General features: G+C 46.8%; 1 protein-coding gene across 2 annotated transcripts in view; it reads left to right on the forward strand.

The window, feature by feature from the left end:
• The first annotated feature begins 7,194 nt into the window (after positions 1 to 7,194).
• TMPRSS3 (transmembrane serine protease 3) overlaps positions 7,195 to 18,090 on the forward strand; it is a 27,162-nt gene continuing 16,266 nt past the window's right edge. The window contains exons 1-5 of one of the 2 annotated variants that reach the window (XM_017538599.2): positions 7,195 to 8,089; positions 8,561 to 8,705; positions 14,808 to 14,918; positions 15,790 to 15,906; positions 16,312 to 16,435. In XM_017538599.2, coding sequence (XP_017394088.1) covers positions 8,612 to 8,705; positions 14,808 to 14,918; positions 15,790 to 15,906; positions 16,312 to 16,435 — 446 coding nt within the window. In that variant the 5' untranslated portion in view covers positions 7,195 to 8,089; positions 8,561 to 8,611. The remainder of the gene's footprint in view (positions 8,090 to 8,560; positions 8,706 to 14,807; positions 14,919 to 15,789; positions 15,907 to 16,311; positions 16,436 to 18,090) is intronic. The other variant, XM_017538600.2, reaches the window with a different exon arrangement.

Below are 18,090 nucleotides of genomic sequence, written 5' to 3' on the forward strand. Positions count from 1 at the left end.
GCTGATATCCTGTTTGCATGAGACACTGGTTTTCAGAATTCTGCATACAGGGTGCTGAGTGCAGTGTCCACCAACACGAACTGTTTCCACCATGAGTCTAAAGGTCCAGCCGAGCCCCTGCAACGGACCAACCTCAATAGGGACTTGGTCAGTGTTTGGGAGCAAGAATGCATGAGAGCAGGGGAAGGAGGTGGGAGTAGGAGTCAGGGAGTGAGCTCTCTCCTGGACCCTGCCGGCCACCTGCTCTGAACCACCCTGGATCCCAGTCTCCTTGTCTGCGAACAAGACATTAAACCCCCCTCTATCTACTCTCTCTGGGATTGCTGGAAAACTTGCTGGTTCTTTCAGTCATTCGTTGACTTGTTTTCTTATTTTAAAAACTTTAAAAGCTTAATATGTGTACAGAAAAGCCGATGAATCATATGTGTACAGATCAAGGAATTTCCATAAAGGAGCCCACACCCGTAATTCCCCCAGGACCCAAAATAAAACCGTGCAACCAGGGGAATTTTGTGGGTCCTCCACCCAAAGGGACATTTGGCAATATCTGGAGACATTTTTGATTTTCCATACTGTGGGTGGGGGCAGTGGTGGTGGGGGTAGACATTGTGGTACTGGCACTAGTGGGTAGAGGCTGGGAATGCCACAGTGCCAGGAGGGCCTCCCCAACAAAATGTCAGTAGTGCCAAGGTGGAGAAAGCCTGCTCTGGAACATTCTCAGAATCTCAGATGCACCCCTGCCTCTTGCCCAGCCTCTTCCAGTCATCTCCTCCCTCCCCCATGAAGGAAACTGCTATATTGCTTGTATATGAATTGTGCCTGCTGTTGAGCCTCATAAATAGAACCATATAGCATATTCTATATCACATCTGGTTTCTTTTGCCTCAAATTATGTCTGTAAAATTTATCTACATTATTGCTTGTAGCCACAGTTAGTTCACTGTTACAGCTGTGTAGTATTTGATTACAAAATATACTGGCAAGGTGCAGTGGCTCATGCCTGTAATCCCAGCACTTTTAAAGGCCAAGGTGGGTGGATCACCTGACGTCAGGAGTTTGAGACCAGGCTGGCCAACATGGTGAAACCTGTCTCTACTAAAAAATACAAAAGTTAGCTGGGCATGCTGGTGGGCACCTGTAATCCCAGCTACTCGAGAGGCTGAGGCAGGAGAATCACTTGAACCTGGGAGGTGGTGGTTGCAGTGAGTGAAGATTGTACCACTGCATTCCAGCCTGGGTCACAGCAGGACTCCAACTCAAAAAGAAATAAATAATAAATAAAATAAAATAAATATACCATAATTAATTCATCCATATTTCTGTTGATGTGCATTTGGGAGGTTTTCAGTTGTTTTGCTATTGTAACTAATGCTGCTGAGGACATTCTTATTTGTGTCTTTGAGTGTACTGCATGTGCATTTCTGTTAGGTGTGCATCTGTGCATCTAGAAATGGGTTTGTTGGATCACAGAGCATGTGAAACTCCATTAGAAACTGCCAAGCAGTTGTAAAAATTTCTACATCCTCATTCACACTTAATATTATCAGTCCCTAATTTTAGCCCCTCTAGGGGGTGGTGGTGTGTAGTAGTACCTACCTATGATTCCCATTTGCATTTCCCTGAGGGATAATGATTATGAGCACCATTTCACAGGCTTATTGCCCGTTTGAATATCCTCTCTGGGGAAGTTCCTGTTCAGATTTTCTGCCCTTTTTTTTTTTTTTTTTTCACTAGGTTGTTTGCTTTTTCTTATCAATTTGTAGGAACTCTGGTTAGAGTTTTCTACATCCGGTTCAAGAGATTGTTGTTAATCCAACATTGATGAAGATAATCTATGCTTTGTTATAGAAGTTGTGCTACTTTTGACATTTGTATTTAGCTCTATGATCTATTTGAATTCATTCTGTGTATGGTGTGAGGTAGGGGTAAACTTTCATCTACCTCCCCATTGAAACGGCCATCCTTTGCCCAGTGAATTGCAGTAGGAGGCTTACTGTAAATCAAGTGACTGTATATGGATTAGTTTTTTCTGTTATGCTCTCTTGTTTGATTTGTCCATTTTTGTGCCCATTCTACACTCTTTTAATTACTATAGTGTTAAACCCTCTGATTTTGTCCTTTGCTTTTTCATGAACATTTACAAATCAAGTTGCCATAGTATGTCATAGTGTGTCATTGGGTAGTGCAAAAAGATTCACGCCTACCATCAACTGAGTTTCAAAAAGGCTGTCAATGAAATTCAGTGGGGGAAAGGATAATGCTTTCAGTAAATGGTGCTAGGGGCTAGTGCCTGTAATCTCAGCACTTTGGGAGGCTAAGATGAAAGGGCCACTTGGGCCCAGCCAGGGCAGCAGAGTGAGGCTCTGTCTCAGACAAAAAAAAAAAAAAAAAAAAAAAAAGGTATCATGGCATATGCCTGTAGTTCTAGCTACTCAGAGGGCCAAGGTGTGATGATGGCTTAAGCCCAAGAAATCGAGGCTGCAGTGAGCTGTGATTGCATTACTGCACTCCAGCCTGGGTGACAGAACCCTGTCTCAGGAAAAAAAAAATAATTGATGCTAGGAAAACTGCATATTGATATGGGAAAAAATGAACCCCAACCCTTACCTCACATTATATACAAAAATTAACTCAAAGGCCAAGGCAGGTGGATCACCTGAGGTCAGGAGTTCAAGACCAGCCTGACCAACACGGTGAAACCCCGTCTTTATTAAAAAAAAAAAAAATTAAAAAAAATTCTGATTTTCAATGTTGTTTACAGAAATTTAGGTCTCGTCTAATCTGCTAAATATGTTAATCAGTGTCAGATGCTGGATTCCAATTCATTTTTAGTGTCCACATCTTTTAATTAAATTTATATTACTTGTTAAAAAAATTAACTCAAAATATAAAAGCTAAAACTATAAAACTTCTTAAGAAAACCTAGAAAAAAAATGTTTGCTATGTTGGAGTTTGCAAAGCTTTCTTAGGACATAAAATGAATAAGCCAATAAAAGAAAAAAAATATGAGCTGGACTTCACCAAAGTTGAAAACTTCTGCTCTTTGAAAGACACTGCAAAGAATATTAAAAAGCCAATCACAGACTGGGAGGAAGTATCACTATATGTATACCTGACAAAGGACTTGTATCTAGAATATACAGAATATTTTATAGATACTTATAATAAGAAAACAAGCTTCTAGTTTAAGAATGGGCAAAATATCGAAAACGTTACTTGCAAAAAGAAGACACAGACATAGATGTGACAAGGTGCCAACATCATTAGTCATCAGGGAAATGCAAATTAAAACCACAGCGTGATTCCACAACACACCCACTAAAGAGCTAAAATGGAAAAGACTGACAATACCAGGTTTAGACAAGGCTGGGGAATAATGAGAACTCTCACACAGTGTTGGTGGGAATGCGTAACTGTCTGACCACTTTGGGGAGCATTTGGATGGTTTCTTATGAAGGTAAACATACATGAAAATGTGTGTCCACACAAAGACTGGTCTACGAATGTTCATGGCAGCTCTATTATTTTTTTGGGTTTTATTGCACTGGTTTGGACCCCAAGTCAAATGTCAAACAGATGTGGTACTAGTGCACCTTCTTGTATAACTCTCCATCTCAGAGGACAAGGTCTCAATATTTCACCATTAAATGTGAGCATGTTATGATATTTATTTATCTATATATTTTTATTTTTATCTTTTTGAGGCAGCACCCAGGCTGGAGTGCAGTGGCATCATCTTGGCTCACTGCAACCTCCGCCTCCTGGGTTCAAGCGATTATCCTGCCTCAGTCTCCTGAGTAGCTGGGACTACAGGTGCCCACCACCATGCCTGGCTAATTTTTGTATTTTTAGTAGAGACAGGGTTTCTCCATGTCAGCCAGGCTGGTCTCAAACTCCTGACCTCAGGTGATCCACCCGCCTTGGCCTCCCGAAGGGCTGGGATTACAGGTGTGAGCCACCACGCCTGGCCTGGTTTTTAAATAATATTCTTTTCACTGTACATATTTATGGTGTACAATGTGATGTTTTGATATATCTGTACTTAGTGAAGTGAGTGCCATCATTAAGCAAACTAACATATCTTCATCTTGCATTGTTACTTTTTTACTTTTTTTTATGGTAACAGAAACTGAAATCTGCTAGTGGCAAATTTTCAGTATTCAGTGGGACATTGTACCTCTGGTTGTCAGTTGTACCTTCCATCTCTGGACTTCTTCACCCTACACATCTGCCACTTTACACCTTTTGACCCACACCTCTCCATTTCCTGGCCCCACGCCCTCCCCTGAGAGTCCCCACTTTATTCTCTATGTATTCAACATTTTTTTTTTTTTAAAGATTCCACATATAAGTGAGATCCTGCAGTATGTGTCTTTCTCTGTCTGGCTTATTTCACTTAGCATGATGTCCTGAAAGTTCAGTATTTTTTTTCCTTGAGGAACTCAAATGATGAAATAATTCCACAATCGAATGATTTATCTTGAACTTGAAAGTCTGCAAACAGAGGAAGCTTGTGACCCAAAAGGAAAAAACAGATTTGTGTGTGAAATATATTCTCTATTCAGGTGTATTTTTCTCTTCTAAATAATAAACACTGTTTTGAGCAATTGTGTTATGGTTATAACATATTAAAATGAAAAATGCAGCTGGGCACGATGGCTCATGCCTGTAATCCCAGCACTTTGGGAGGCCAAGTGGATCACCTCGGCAGGTGGATCACCTGAGGTTGGGAGTTCAAGACCAACCTGACCAACATGGAGAAACCCCATCTCTACTAAAAATAGAAAATTAGCTGGGCATGGTGGCACGTGGCTGTAATCCCAGCTACTTGGGAGACTGAGGCAGGAGAATCATTTGAACCCGGGAGGCAGAGGTTGCAGTGAGCCAAGATCACACCATTGCACTCTAGCCTGGGAAGCAAGAGCGAAACTTGCATCTAAAATAAAATAAAATGAAATGAAAAATGCTTCTATGCATTTCTCTTGTAAAAAAATCTTATTTGTGTAAGCCAAATGGAGATGTCCTATCTAGCTTAATTCTTCCTTTACAACTTGAAAAGTTGTCTTCCAAGCCCAACAGGGAAGAGTCTACCAGTTTCCCCCCTCACTTACTGAAGAGAATGTGCCTGTAACTCAAGCTGTTTGCGAATCGTTACTAAAGCTTCACCGGGCTCCTGGGAGAGACATCAGGACAGGATAAGGTGCTCGCACCCCGAAACCAAGTCTGCTCATGGCACTGGCTTCGTAACTGTCATATGGTAGGCCCCAAATACGCTTATTTCTCTGATTCTTTAACATTTTAGTTTGAGCTCCATGGAATCGATTTGTAGGTAAACCTCTGAGAGGCTATTTTATGGCGAGGAAGACCAGCCATTTTTGTGGGGCCTTTCCCTCCTACCCCCGGGGAGCTGGTTTGACCTTTAACATACATCTGACACACGTGCTAACATGCCCTTGTTGTTGGCTATGCATGTCGACGTGTTGTGATTTGCTCCCCCGGGTCAGCTCATCCATGTATACAAAGCCCCTGTCACACATACATGGCTCTGCTGAGCACCGCAGGGTCTTAGGAGTGAAAGCTCATGCCAGAAGCTGTCCTCTGACAGCTTACACCAGACGGGAGCATCTCCTATCACACACAGGGAAAAGCAAGGGAAGGATGGCATATTAAATTTCCTGCCATTGCCTTTGAGGGCAAATATTCGTTCAGGGACCGGAAAGAGTAGCCAGGGAAGAGGCGAAGGAGAGAGAAGTGAGCCTGAAGGAGACCTCACATCAAAGTCAAAGGGCACTGACAAGCATGTGGGCAGGCACCCACTGGGAGGGGGGCGAGGCCGACTTCAACACGGACTGCCGGGACGTGTCTCCCAGGCACTTGCCGTCAGCACATCCTGCCAATTCTGCCTTCAAAATCAGTCTCAGGCAGTCAGTCCCCACTGTGGGCACCACTGGCGCCTGGTCCAAGCCATGGCCCTCATGGCCCATGAGATGCAGCCTCCCCGTGGCTGTCCTTGTGTCCCCCAGTCTTACCCCACTCTGTGCCCTGCTTGTCAATCCGAATTTGCCCCATCCAGAACCCCTGAGGATTTCCGCACACCAAAGGTAAATCAGAGCCCTCCCCATGCCCCTGGGCCCCGGGATCTGCCATTGGCCCCGCCGGCCTCACCTCGTGGCACTCCCCGTTTCCTGCTCTCTAGGCTCACGGTCCCTCTTGGGGTTCCTCAAACACTCCAGCGCAGCCCGTCTCCAGGCTTTGGAGTTGGTGGTCGCCTCCTTGGAGCAATTTTGTAAGACTCACTTCACTGGTCACCAGGGTACCTGCTGAAACGTCTCTCTCTCTAGAGGCTGTCCTGCCACCACTCTGCCCCCATGGCTCTCAGCCCCTCCTGCCTCATCTCTCCCTAATGCTTATCACCTGGGACCCACGAGAGCGCTTTGTCTTTTTTGCTGTCTGCTCTCTGTCTAGAGTCTGACTCACGGCAGATGCTTGCTAAATATTTGCTGAAGAAATGCATGGATTCAGGATTCCCCATCCACAATGGTAAATCCAGCCCTTCAACGATGCTCGGAGCGCTGGTCCTCACAGCAGGAGGGAATTGTCCTCGCCTGCTAAAACCCCTTGAAGCAGGGCTGTGTGTAGAAGCCTCTTGGGACACAGAAGCCTCTTGGGACACAGAAGCCTCTCAGGACGCAGAGGCCTCTGAGGAAGGAAACATGACCTGTCTTTTGTGGAGTGCTGGCTTCAGTGACCATCTGAAGGTGGTCTGCAGGGCAGGTGCAGAATTGAATTTGGGGGCTCGGTTACAGGGAGGGACAGAAACCCCCACCAAAGAGTGTGCCTGCCTCTTGACGGCCGTCACTGACTCTGCATGGGGCCTAGTGGTTCTTTCAAGTAAAAGGAGCGCGTGTGTTCCAATGACTCTCTGAGGCAAAGTTTCTGAAAAGGTTTGCTCACCTTACTGACTAATGAAAGGGCAGCCACATTTTTCCCTCCCTGGTCTCCGTAGCCTTACCGCTCAGAGCTACCTGATAGCTCCATGCAGATTGGGTTACACGGGTGCCCACATAATGCCATTTGCTACGATGATTGAGTCGACAAGGCTGAGTGACTCGGGGAAAATGTTCCCCCATTGGTCTAACCTGTTGGCGGCCTGCTTACCATCACACTTGTTTTTATAATGAAAGAGGAAATTATTTCTGCTTTTAGTAATGGCAGCTCCAGAAACGGTGAGTAAAATGGGTGTTCGGAGAGAAGCCTCTCAGCATTTCTCAGGGTTGTACAGCTGCCAACCACAGCCTGTCTGGGAGGGAGCGTCTCACCCTGGTTCCATCTTTCAGAAAGCATTTTCCCACTTATTCTTTTGATACAGATAAACTGTATAATTTGCTACATGCTGATAGTAAACAGAGGTATCAGCAAGAATGAAAGCCAAAAAATGGCCCACCATGAACTTCTTGTTTTTCTAAGATATTCTTCGAAGCTATTCTTGCGATAGAAATGAAATAAACATTTTTGGCACAAAACTCTTGTTTAGATTTTACTACGACCATGTGAAACACGGTTTGTTTCAAATGGCTTGCTGGTTTCCTTTGGAATTCCAAATGTTACCACAGGTAGCCCCAAAGGAAATGAAAGCGGATGATCTGGATATCTGTGTTTCTGTGCCTGCTGGAGCCTCTGTGGATTTTAGCCCTCGGAGGAAACAGGTTCCCAGAGCAGCCATGCCCGATATCTGGAAGAGGGAACTGGAGTTTAACTGGGAACATTCTGCTATTTCCCTACGTCCTCCGCCCTCTTGGGGTTACAGGGAATGACTTGGAAAGGCCTCTGGTCTCTTTTGCCTTGCGGTAGGTGGAATTCTTTCGTAGGAAACACAGCCCCAGGGTTTTGATGCAAGCCATTGGTCCAAAGCCACTCCCCACTTTGTTATGTGGACGAAGGACTGGGCACCGGGCAGCTTGGATACTTTCACTCTTAATTAGGTCATGCTCGTGTGAGCAGGAAAGGGCTGAGTTTATGGGAAGCTACTAATATCGTGGCCAGCTATCCCTTCCCGGTGCCATCTACATTTCTGGGACTCGGGTATTATGTGAGTATCGAAACTTCTTATGCTTTTGGTAGGTGTTCCACACGTGCAGGTAAGAATTGCGTTTATGTGGGACAGGTGAAAACAATTGCAAAAAAGCGACGGAAAGGTCATTGAGAGTAATTTATCTTCCGAAGAATAACGATATGGTCGGTAACTTCTAAGTGGTGAAAGGGAATCTCTCTAAAGATATGCTACGCAATCAGTTTGAAGATTGTTTGGACAGACACCGGGAAAGTCATTGTCTTAGCGGAATTAAGTTCATACTTTCTTTGCTAACTCTAGAAGCTTTTCTGTTATCTGCCGTGGCTCAGACAAAATGTATTCTCACCAGACGAGTGTTTCTGATTAATCCATACTGAATGTGCTTTGTGTGGACTGTCGAATTTCAAAGATTTACCGTGTGACCAAGATGCACCTGATGCTACAACCATAAATAGGCGAATAAATGTTTTCTGTTCTTCCTCCGCTAAGGAGGTGGAGGTGGAGGTGGAGCCGGATGTCAGAGGTCCTGAAATAGTCACCATGGGGGAAAACGATCTGCCTGCCGCCGAAGCCCCGTTCTCATTCCGATCGCTTTTTGGCCTTGATGATTTGAAAATAAGTCCTGTTGCACCAGGTAGGTAGACCCAGATGGGGACCTTGTGATTTCTGCCCATACCCCCATGGAGATGACCAGTGTAGCTGAGTGTCCCTGTGGGGGAAATATCTCCGCAGCTGTTCTGACATCCACAGGCTGGACACCTGCACTTTCCTAGACCTGCGGAATCTCGGGAAGAAGGGGCACTGAAGAGGGAATTGTTCGGTTAAGCCACTTGCTCACTCCCTGGAGATAGGTGTTTTCTTCTCTTGTTGGAGATTTTCAGAAATTGGGCTTCTGCAATTGCCCTGTCAATCCTGAAGGAGGTCAGATCCTGGCCAGGAAATCTCTGAGCCCTCCAGGAAGTCCTGAGAAGCAGTGACCACTCATCCTTCCCAAAACTTAGGATACACTGGATGTCACCAAAGATATGAGAGGCCTAGATTAAAATCCAGAAGCAGATGACAGAGTGGCTCCTAGCAGAGGAGGAAAAATCTTGTTTCATAAATAAGTCACAAATGCTTGGCAAAACACTGGACTCTCTAGCAGCCTGTACAGCTAGGATCTTTTTGACGGGAGACGGTCAGGACTGGTCAGAGGGAGCTGTGGGCTTGCTGGTTGTGGAAGTTGGGGCTTGAATGCAGGCAGAATCCTGACCTGTTGGTGCTGGGGAGGAACCACAGAAGCTCTGCCTGAGGTTCCAGAAAGCGGGAGTGGGGGCCACCCTATGGACTCCTTTTAAAGCACCTGGACAATTGGCTTGGAGGAGGTTTGGAAAGGATGGGAGGTGGGAGAAGAGGTTTCAAGTAACTGAAAAGGCACACATATTTAAGAATATGGCTCAAAATTAGCATAAGTGTCAATGAAAGAAAAGTCTTGCAATCACCGACCCCCCCAAAACTCCCCTGGTTTTTATGTCCACATTCAGTCCCTTCCTGCTTTTGCCTCTAAGTGTGGTTTTGTGCACGGTGCAAATATAGGCAGGTGGGTTTTTTCTGTAAAAGGTTTTTATAAATCTTATGGAATCACAATATTCCATCAAGTAGATATGCAATTTACATAGCCATTTGGTCATCATTTGACCTGCAGTTGTTCCTAATATAATTTAAATAATATGAATATTGATAGCACTATAATATTCCTTTCTCTTATTTTTTGATGATTTTGCTGTGACTAATTCTTAGTAATGATGAGGAACAAAAACGTTTCCTTGTAAATAGACCAACATATTGTTCATTAGAACAATTCAGAAAATACAGTTCAGCAAAAAGGTTTTAAAAAATCACCCACAATGGCACCGTTACTAAGAGATAATCCTGTTAGCAATTCATGATTGGATTTCTTGCCTTCTATCTGTAGATCTGTATTTCCTCTTGGAAGTACCATGTACTATTTATAATATTTTGAAGCTTTTTAAAAAATTAACAATATCATCTTTATCTTTCTATGGCATTAAATAATTAAATATTTTCTAGATATTGACAAACTATGGCTGATGGGTGAAAGCTGGCCCACCCCTTGCCTTTATAAATAAAGTTTTATTGTAACACAGACACACTCATTTGTTCACATACTGTGGCTGCTTTCATGTCATAAAGCAGAGTGGGGTTGTTGGGACAGATGGCATGGCCCATAAAGTTTAAATTGCTGTGTTTACTATCCGGTCCTTTACAGAAAAAGCTCGCTGACCCCCTTTCTATATCATCTTGTCCTCCTATAGGTATTCTAGTATATGTGTACATCATTTCTGATTTCACCTGTTCTGTTTTGTGGATCATTTGGTCTGTTTCCTGTGCATCAATATTATAAGTGTCCTTGGGGGTCGATATTTGCATACATCTATGGTGACATTTTAGGATAAATTCCTAGAAGTGGAACTGCTAGGTCAAAACTTTCATCTGTGTTTGAGCTTTCTGGTTTCTAAGTTTATATAGTTGGGAAGTTTACATAATTTATACCCCTATGGACTGTAGGTGGGGGTCCATTTCCTTTCACTTCTGTTGAATCATTGTGAAGTTGGTATGTAATTATGTCTAATTTACTTTGTTTTCATTTCTCAAGAAGTCAAAAGCTTTTTTATTTTTATTTTCTTTGAGACGGAATCTCGCTGTGTCGCAGGGCTGGAGTGCAGTGGCACAATCTCGGCTCACTGCAACCTTTGCCTCCGGGTTCAAGTGATTCTCCTGCCTCAGCCTCCCAAGTAGCTGGGACTGCAGGCACCCACCACCACGCCTGGTTAATTTTGGTATTTTTAGTAGAGATGGGGTTTCACCATATTGGCCACGCTGGTCTTGAACTCCAGACCTCAAGTGATCCACCTGCCTTGGCTTCCCAAAGTAGCTGGGATCATAGGCGCGCACCACTACAGCCAGCTAATTTTTATGAGTTTAGTAGAGATGGGGTTTTACCATGTTGGTCAGGCTGGTCAAGAAGTCTAAAGCTTTTCCATACTTGTGTGCCATTTGCATTCCTTCTTTGGAGAAATGCTGTACATTTCACTGTGTATTCCAGGTATGCCCTCAAGGACCAAGCACAGAGGAGGCGTGGGGCCCCTACAGTGCCCAAAGGGCAGCCTGGCAGAGGAGTAGGGCAAACGGAAACAGATACAAAATTTCTATTACATGTCAATCTTTGATTTTACAATTTGGGGTTATTTTCTAAATCTAACTTAGATACAGAGCAGCTGGAATGCGAAAAGGTCATGCCTGGGGTTCCTGCAGATTTCTAAGTGTAAGATGGAGGGTGGGCATCCTCATACGAAGAATTGTTAGTTTGCTGGGGATGGAGGTGTGAGGGTGGAGAGAGAATCCGTTCTGCCAACTCAAGACCACAGATAGGCTGTCCTGAAAGCACTTGGTCTCAGATCCTGAGTTAAAGCAACTTCATTATCATGATGTCATTCATTCACTCACCTAGCACATTTTTAAAAACAAATTTTTATTAGAACACAGCCATGTTCATTCACTTATGTATTGTCTTTGTGTGTGTGTGTGTGTGTGTGTGTGTGTGTGTTATATTATTGTTTTTGAGACCAAGTCTCGTTCTGTTGCCCAGGCTAGAAGTCTTGCTCTGTTGCCCAGGCTGGAGTGTGGTGGCATAATCTCTGCTCACTGCAACCTCCACTTCCCAGGTTCAAGCGATTCTCCTGCCTCCGCCTCCTGAGTAGGTGGGACTACAGGTGTGTGCCACCACACCTAGCTAACTTTGTATTTTCAGTAGGCATGGGGTTTCTCTATGTTGGTTAGGCTGGTCTTGAACTCTGGACCTCAGGTGATCTGCCCGCGTCTGCCTCCCAAAGAGATGGGATCACTGGCATGAGCCACTGTGCCCGGCCTGTCATCTAGCATATTTTCACCAAGGACTACTGTGTACCTCCTGGTGTTCTAGGCATGGAGAATGCAGCCTCAACAAACTGCTGAGCTTGTCCAGGCCTAAAACACAGAGCTTGCCTGTCTCTCGTCCTCCATCCCTCTGAGTTCCTCACAGCCTCCGGGTCTGTGGTGTGCACCTCCTGTGCCCCTTCTCTTCCTCCACCTCTCACTCACCCTCTCCTCTGCACACTCTTTTCTCCTCGCATTCTGTGTCTTTTCACCATTTTTGTCTTCAAATTCTCATTTCTTAGGCCGCCTCTGCTGATATTGATCATTTCATAATCATACCCCTTATTGCCAGAGGGTGAAGTTGTGAGTCTCCATGGACAGGCAGGGAAAGATCTTCTTAGCTGTTCCATGAGAGAGCTCTTCGTTCAACATGTCCAAGACTAGGAGAAGCGAGGCGGGTGCTTAGTCTCGTCCTGGGCAATTGTGCCACCCTGGGCAGGCTTCCCTCCCCTTTCTGGATTCCAATTTTCCTAATTTTTAACAGAGGTGACTTGGGCACAGATGTGTTTTCAGGATTGATAAAACAATTTTTGTGAAATGGCCTGCTCTCCCCGGGAGGAAAGAGTGCTAGTGGGAATTTTCCTGCTACCCAGAGAGACATACTTCTGGGCAGGCATCTGGACACTGCCTATACATTGTTTCCACCAGATGGGCCTGATTCTCAAGGCAAGAACTGTGAAGGGCCTGAGATTTCACCCAGCCAGCAAGCTAAAATTTAGTATGCCACAGTTTCATGGGTGCTTCAGAAGACACAAGACTCCTGGGTCAGAGACAAGGGACTCTATTCCTCACAGTGCAGCAAGAGGCACAAGCGTCCTGATTGTGCTGGGTCGTTGCCTTTGCGTTCTCAGTCCCACAGAGGCATGCGGAGCAGCCCATGTGTACAATGCACGTGCAGGCAGCTTGCATTGCTGCTGCACATCCTAGAGCTAAGGAAACCCTAATCTTTATAGCGGGCTGCAAGCAGGCCTGTGCAAATTTTGCTCTGGAGGAAGACATTATATTTGTGAAACTGGACAGTAAACCAACCTGCCACGTGCTCTGGAGGGAGATGCTATTTCTATATTCCAAGGCTGTTTGCTCTACACACATCCTTGAAGAGATGATCTGGAATGAAAGCTGTCAGTGTTTCTGTGCACAACAACTGTGGAGTATGGTGTATCAACATCCTGTCCTTGGCTGGACATGACGGCTCGCAACTGGAATCCCAGTACTTTGGAAGGCTGAGTGGGAAGAATTGCTTGAGCCCAGGAGTTTGAGATCAGCCCAGGCAACATAGTGAGACTCCCATCTCTCTAAGAAAAAATTTAAACAAGCAAACCAAAATTAACATCATGTCCTTGCATCCCCTCTGGCAGATCCCAGCACTGCCTCTGGACTGCAAGTCCCTGTGCCAGTTTCATACCCTCCTCTGAGGGGGAACTGCCCCTCTGTATTAGTGTCCTAGGGCTGCTGAAACAAAGACCCCTAAACTGGGTGACCTAAAACAACAGGAACTTATTATCTCAGTTCTGGAGGTCAGAAGTCCGAATTGCAAGGTGTCGTCGAGGCCATGCTCCCTCTTAAACCTGTAGGGCACCCTGCCCTGCCTCTTTGTAGCTCCTGGTGGTCTCCCAATAATCTTTTGCATTTCTTGGTGTGTAGATGCATTGCTCCATCTCTGCCTTCATCTTCATGAGGCTGACTTCTGTCTGTGTCTCCTCCCGTCTTCTTCCCTCCACGCATGTTTGTCCCTGTGTCCTGATTTCCCCTTTTTGCTTTTTGGAGACAGAGTTTTGCTCTTGCCACCCAGGCTGGAGTGCAGTGGTGCTATCTCATCTCACTGCAACGTTCGCTTCCTGAGTTCAAGCGATTCTCCTGCCTCAGCCTCCCAAGTAGCAGGGATTACAGGTGCCCACCACCACACCCAGCTAGTTTTTGTATTTTTAGTAGAGACGGGGTTTCACCATGTTGGCCAGGCTGGTCTTGAACTCCTGACCTCAGGTGATCCACCTGCCTGAGCCTCCCAAAGTGCTAGGATTACAGGTGTGAGCCACTGTGCCTGGCCAATTTCCCATTTTTTAAGGACAACAGTCATGTTGGATTAGGGCCCACCCTAATGACCTCATTTTAACTAGATGGCTCTGTAGACACCCTCCAGTTCATCTCCAAATAAGACGCCATTCGGAGGTAGTAAAAGTCTTTCTGGGGATCCTAGTCAACCCGTAGCACCATCCCCGCAGTCCCCATGGAAGGACTGGGTCGAAGGTGGAGCAGGTAGGACGAACTTCTAGGGAACGTGTCCCTCGGCAGGTGGCCCTTTCCTAATTAAGGCACCTTTCTTTTTCTTTTTTTTTTTCTTTGAGACAGAGTTTCGCTCTTGTTACCCAGGCTGGTGTGTAATGGCGCGATCTCGGCTCGCCGCAACCTCCGCCTCCTGGGTTCAGGCAATTCTCCTGCCTCAGCCTCCTGAGTAGCTGGGATTACAGGCACGCACCACCATGCCCAGCTAATTTTTTGTATTTTTAGTAGAGACGGGGTTTCACCATGTTGACCAGGATGGTCTCGATCTCTTGACCTCGTGATCCACCCGCCTCGGCCTCCCAAAGTGCTGGGATTACAGGCGTGAGCCACTGCACCTGGCCAATTAAGGAACCTTTCATTGGGCTGAGGCTTCTCTGCAAAGAGGGGAAGGGGAATGGATAGCTAGATTTGTGAGTTTCACGCCACCCCAAGTGAAGCTCTGTGGCCTTCTGCTCTTCCTCTTCCTTCTGGTTTTCAGATGCAGATGAAGTTGCGGCACAAATCCTGTCACTGCTGCCATTGAAGTTTTTTCCGATCATCGTCATTGGGATCATTGCACTGATATTAGCACTGGCCATTGGTCTGGGCAGTGAGTACAATTCATTATTTAGTAGGCTCTCCAATACCTAGCCAAGCAGTTAAACTTTCATGAGCGCCCCCACTCATTTCTGCATTTTGCTGCCGCCCAGCCTTAATTACTGGAGGCAAACATCCTTTTCGTTTGCTAACTTGAAGTTTTATTTGCCTGCTTGGATGTAAAGCCAGTCTGGAGCACAGCAAGGGCTGCTGGCCGTGCTCATGACTTTGTCACCAAGGAACCTGCCCGGTTAGGAGCGGCCAAAGGCAGCTGATGAAATAGAATCCCGAAGGTGGGAAGGAGGTGCTGACCGGAGCAGTGGGGAGAAGACAAAGGGGCCCATTCATGCGAGGCAGGCGCACCAGCTGCTTTTATAATAAGGTGCATGTGGCTTTTGAGAAAGTGGGTCATTTGGATGGAGGGTCTCTAATAGGGAACAATTTTTGTTTCAAATAACTGAATCACAGGTCAGTTGAATTCGACACCTGCCCCACTGTGTCGTCCGAGGCTCATTCGCCTTCCCCCTAGGGTAAGAGAAACCAGGGAGATGAAGGAGTTCTCAGTCAGGACTCCTTGCTCGGCCGGCTCAGCAGGTTGGCCCCCAGCCATGCAGTTTCTCTCTTGACCTTGAGCCCTCCAGAGTCTAAATTCACCTCGCACCGTGGTTTCCTGGCCAGGCCACTTAGTGAGACAAAGTGGGGCACAGCAGCCCCACCCCTTGGAATTCAAAACAGAAACTAGGCTTTGGGAAACAGGGAGGCGATTTCAATACAGGTTTCTTCATTTTGCTGGCCGGCTCCGCGCTGTGTGGCAGGTGGACAGTTGCTAGTGCTGCACACTGAAGGAGCTGTTGGTTATTCCCTGCCTTCCTCCCTTTTCCCAGTCCACTTCGACTGCTCGGGGAAGTACAGGTGCCGCTCATCCTTTAAGTGTATTGAGCTGACAGCTCGATGTGATGGAGTCTCAGATTGCAAAGACGGGGAGGACGAGTACCGCTGTGGTAAGGTCATGGCTCTTCCAGGGGAAGTAGAAGGAAGCAGCAGAGGCCAACCCTACCCTTCCCATCTGTGAAATGGGTCCAAGTCACTGCCATTTTTAGGTCATGTCCTCAGTGGGGATTGAACTGGCATTTGCCCAAAGACATGTTGTACTGGGGGTCAGGGAGGGCCTTCCAGGCACCACACAAGCAATGAGACCACCGAGAAGTCTCAGGGGGTCCAGGGTCACTGCTCTGTAACGGGGAGCCTTCTTACCCTTAATGTGCTCCCTCTGTGAGAAAGTCCAGGGACAAAGAGTGGGTCAGATTCGGCAGGGGAGGGGTTTGAGCTGGCTGTGGAGAAGCCCCTGCCTGTGGTTCAGGGTTCCGCTGGCCACTAATGAGACTTTCTCCCTGCGCGTCGGCCAGTCCGGGTGAGCGGCCAGAATGCCGTGCTCCAGGTGTTCACAGCTGCTTCGTGGAAGACCATGTGCTCCGATGACTGGAAGGGTCACTATGCAAATGTTGCCTGTGCCCAGCTGGGTTTCCCAAGGTAAGTTAAAGAGCATTTCCAACCCACGGGCAAAACACAGAGAGGATAACAGCGAAGAAAGGCAATGACCGTTCAGCTGGGCAGCGTCCGCGCTTTCCCGCTCTCACATTCCATCCTCACAGCCACCTGGGGATGCCCAGTACTATCCTCACTTAGCAGGAAGGCAAGCCAAGGCCAGCCAGGCTAAGTGACCTGCTTGAGGCGCCTGGGAAATGGCATGTTTGGGGTTCTGGGGGCCAGGCCAGGACCTCAGATGCAAACATGCAGTAAAAAGCTTCAGAGTCAAAAACAAGCACTCCAGCTCCTCAGCCTGCAGCTCCTGGAGGAGACTCCTGGACACTTTCCCGCCTGGTCCTGGTGGTCACAGCAGTGTCCATGCACGCTTCGCCAAGAACCCCACAGAACCAACTGTTCAAAGTCAGGAGTGTAGTGAAGACACAGTAATTCAAAACGGTTGTTTAGCAACATGTAGAACAAAGAGCCATAGCAGTTGACTGCACTTGTTAGTGTTTGGTGTTGCCTACGTGATTGTTTGCATTGGGATGACACTGTTTTGGCCCAGGCCTGGGCCCCCTTCTCTCCCCGGCCCTTCCTTCTGACCTCCACAGCTTCTGCTGGCGTCTTCCTTACTCTCCTTTGCTCCGGATTCTCAGTGTTCAGAGCAGGCAGGCTCATTCTGCGTTGCACTCAGGAAGATGGGGTACTAAAGCCACGCTGCCTGAGGCCCCCGCAGAGACTCAACTTTCAAAGTCTATGCATCGTATTCTCGGCTCTCTTTCTCCAAAGCCGGTGACGCCAAATTACCCTCCAGTCTCTAGCCCTGAGGTCTGCCTCCTTCTCCCTCCACACCAGCTGAGATTCAGAAATGAGCTGCCATGCAAGTTCAATGAGAACAGCAAAAATCATCCACGCTAACACCTTTAGGAATTAAGTATTACTCCTCAGAGACAAGGAGGAAGAGGTATACACACACTGCACACACACATACACACTGCACACAGCTGAGAAGAGGTACACACACTGCACACACACACTGCACGCAGCTGAGAAGAGGTACACACACACACACACACACACACTCTGCACATACCTTGGAGCTTTCCCATTGGGTGTTTCTCTTCTCTGCTGAGCCTCTTCCTCTGACTCATTGGGTGGGGGGCATGGGGGGCCTCCTTTTCTCTTCTCTCTGCATTCCTTCTCTGTCCTGGAGGGCCACCCCTCTCTCTGAGCAAACCCCAAGGCCTCTCTGCTCTGTCATGCAGAAAAACTCAGCTCAATCCTGCTCCTTTCCCAACCAGCAGACCCAAGTCAGGGGCCCCAGCTGTCCCAGGGATCAGTTAGAGGCCACCTCACGGCGGTGCAGCCTTCCTGTCTGTCTTCCACCCCAGTCTGTTTGCTGAAATATTCCTTCTTACACTTAAGGTTCTCCCTCTGCGAGGAAGTCCAGGGAATGCCATCTCCCCTGTCTCTCACACAGCATTGCCCGCTTTCTTCTCTACAGGCTTGTGCTTTCGTTCCCTAGCCATTGCTTCAGTTTCTAAGATTTCTTTCTGCATTTTGTTCTGTTAATTTTTTAAAATTCTCTTTGAAAATCCTTCTTTAGGGCTGGGCGCGGTGGCTCAAGCCTGTAATCCCAGCACTTTGGGAGGCCGAGG

The sequence above is a fragment of the Cebus imitator genome, unplaced genomic scaffold, assembly GCF_001604975.1.
Source record: "Cebus imitator isolate Cc_AM_T3 unplaced genomic scaffold, Cebus_imitator-1.0 Scaffold112, whole genome shotgun sequence".
Lineage (NCBI taxonomy): Eukaryota > Metazoa > Chordata > Mammalia > Primates > Cebidae > Cebus > Cebus imitator.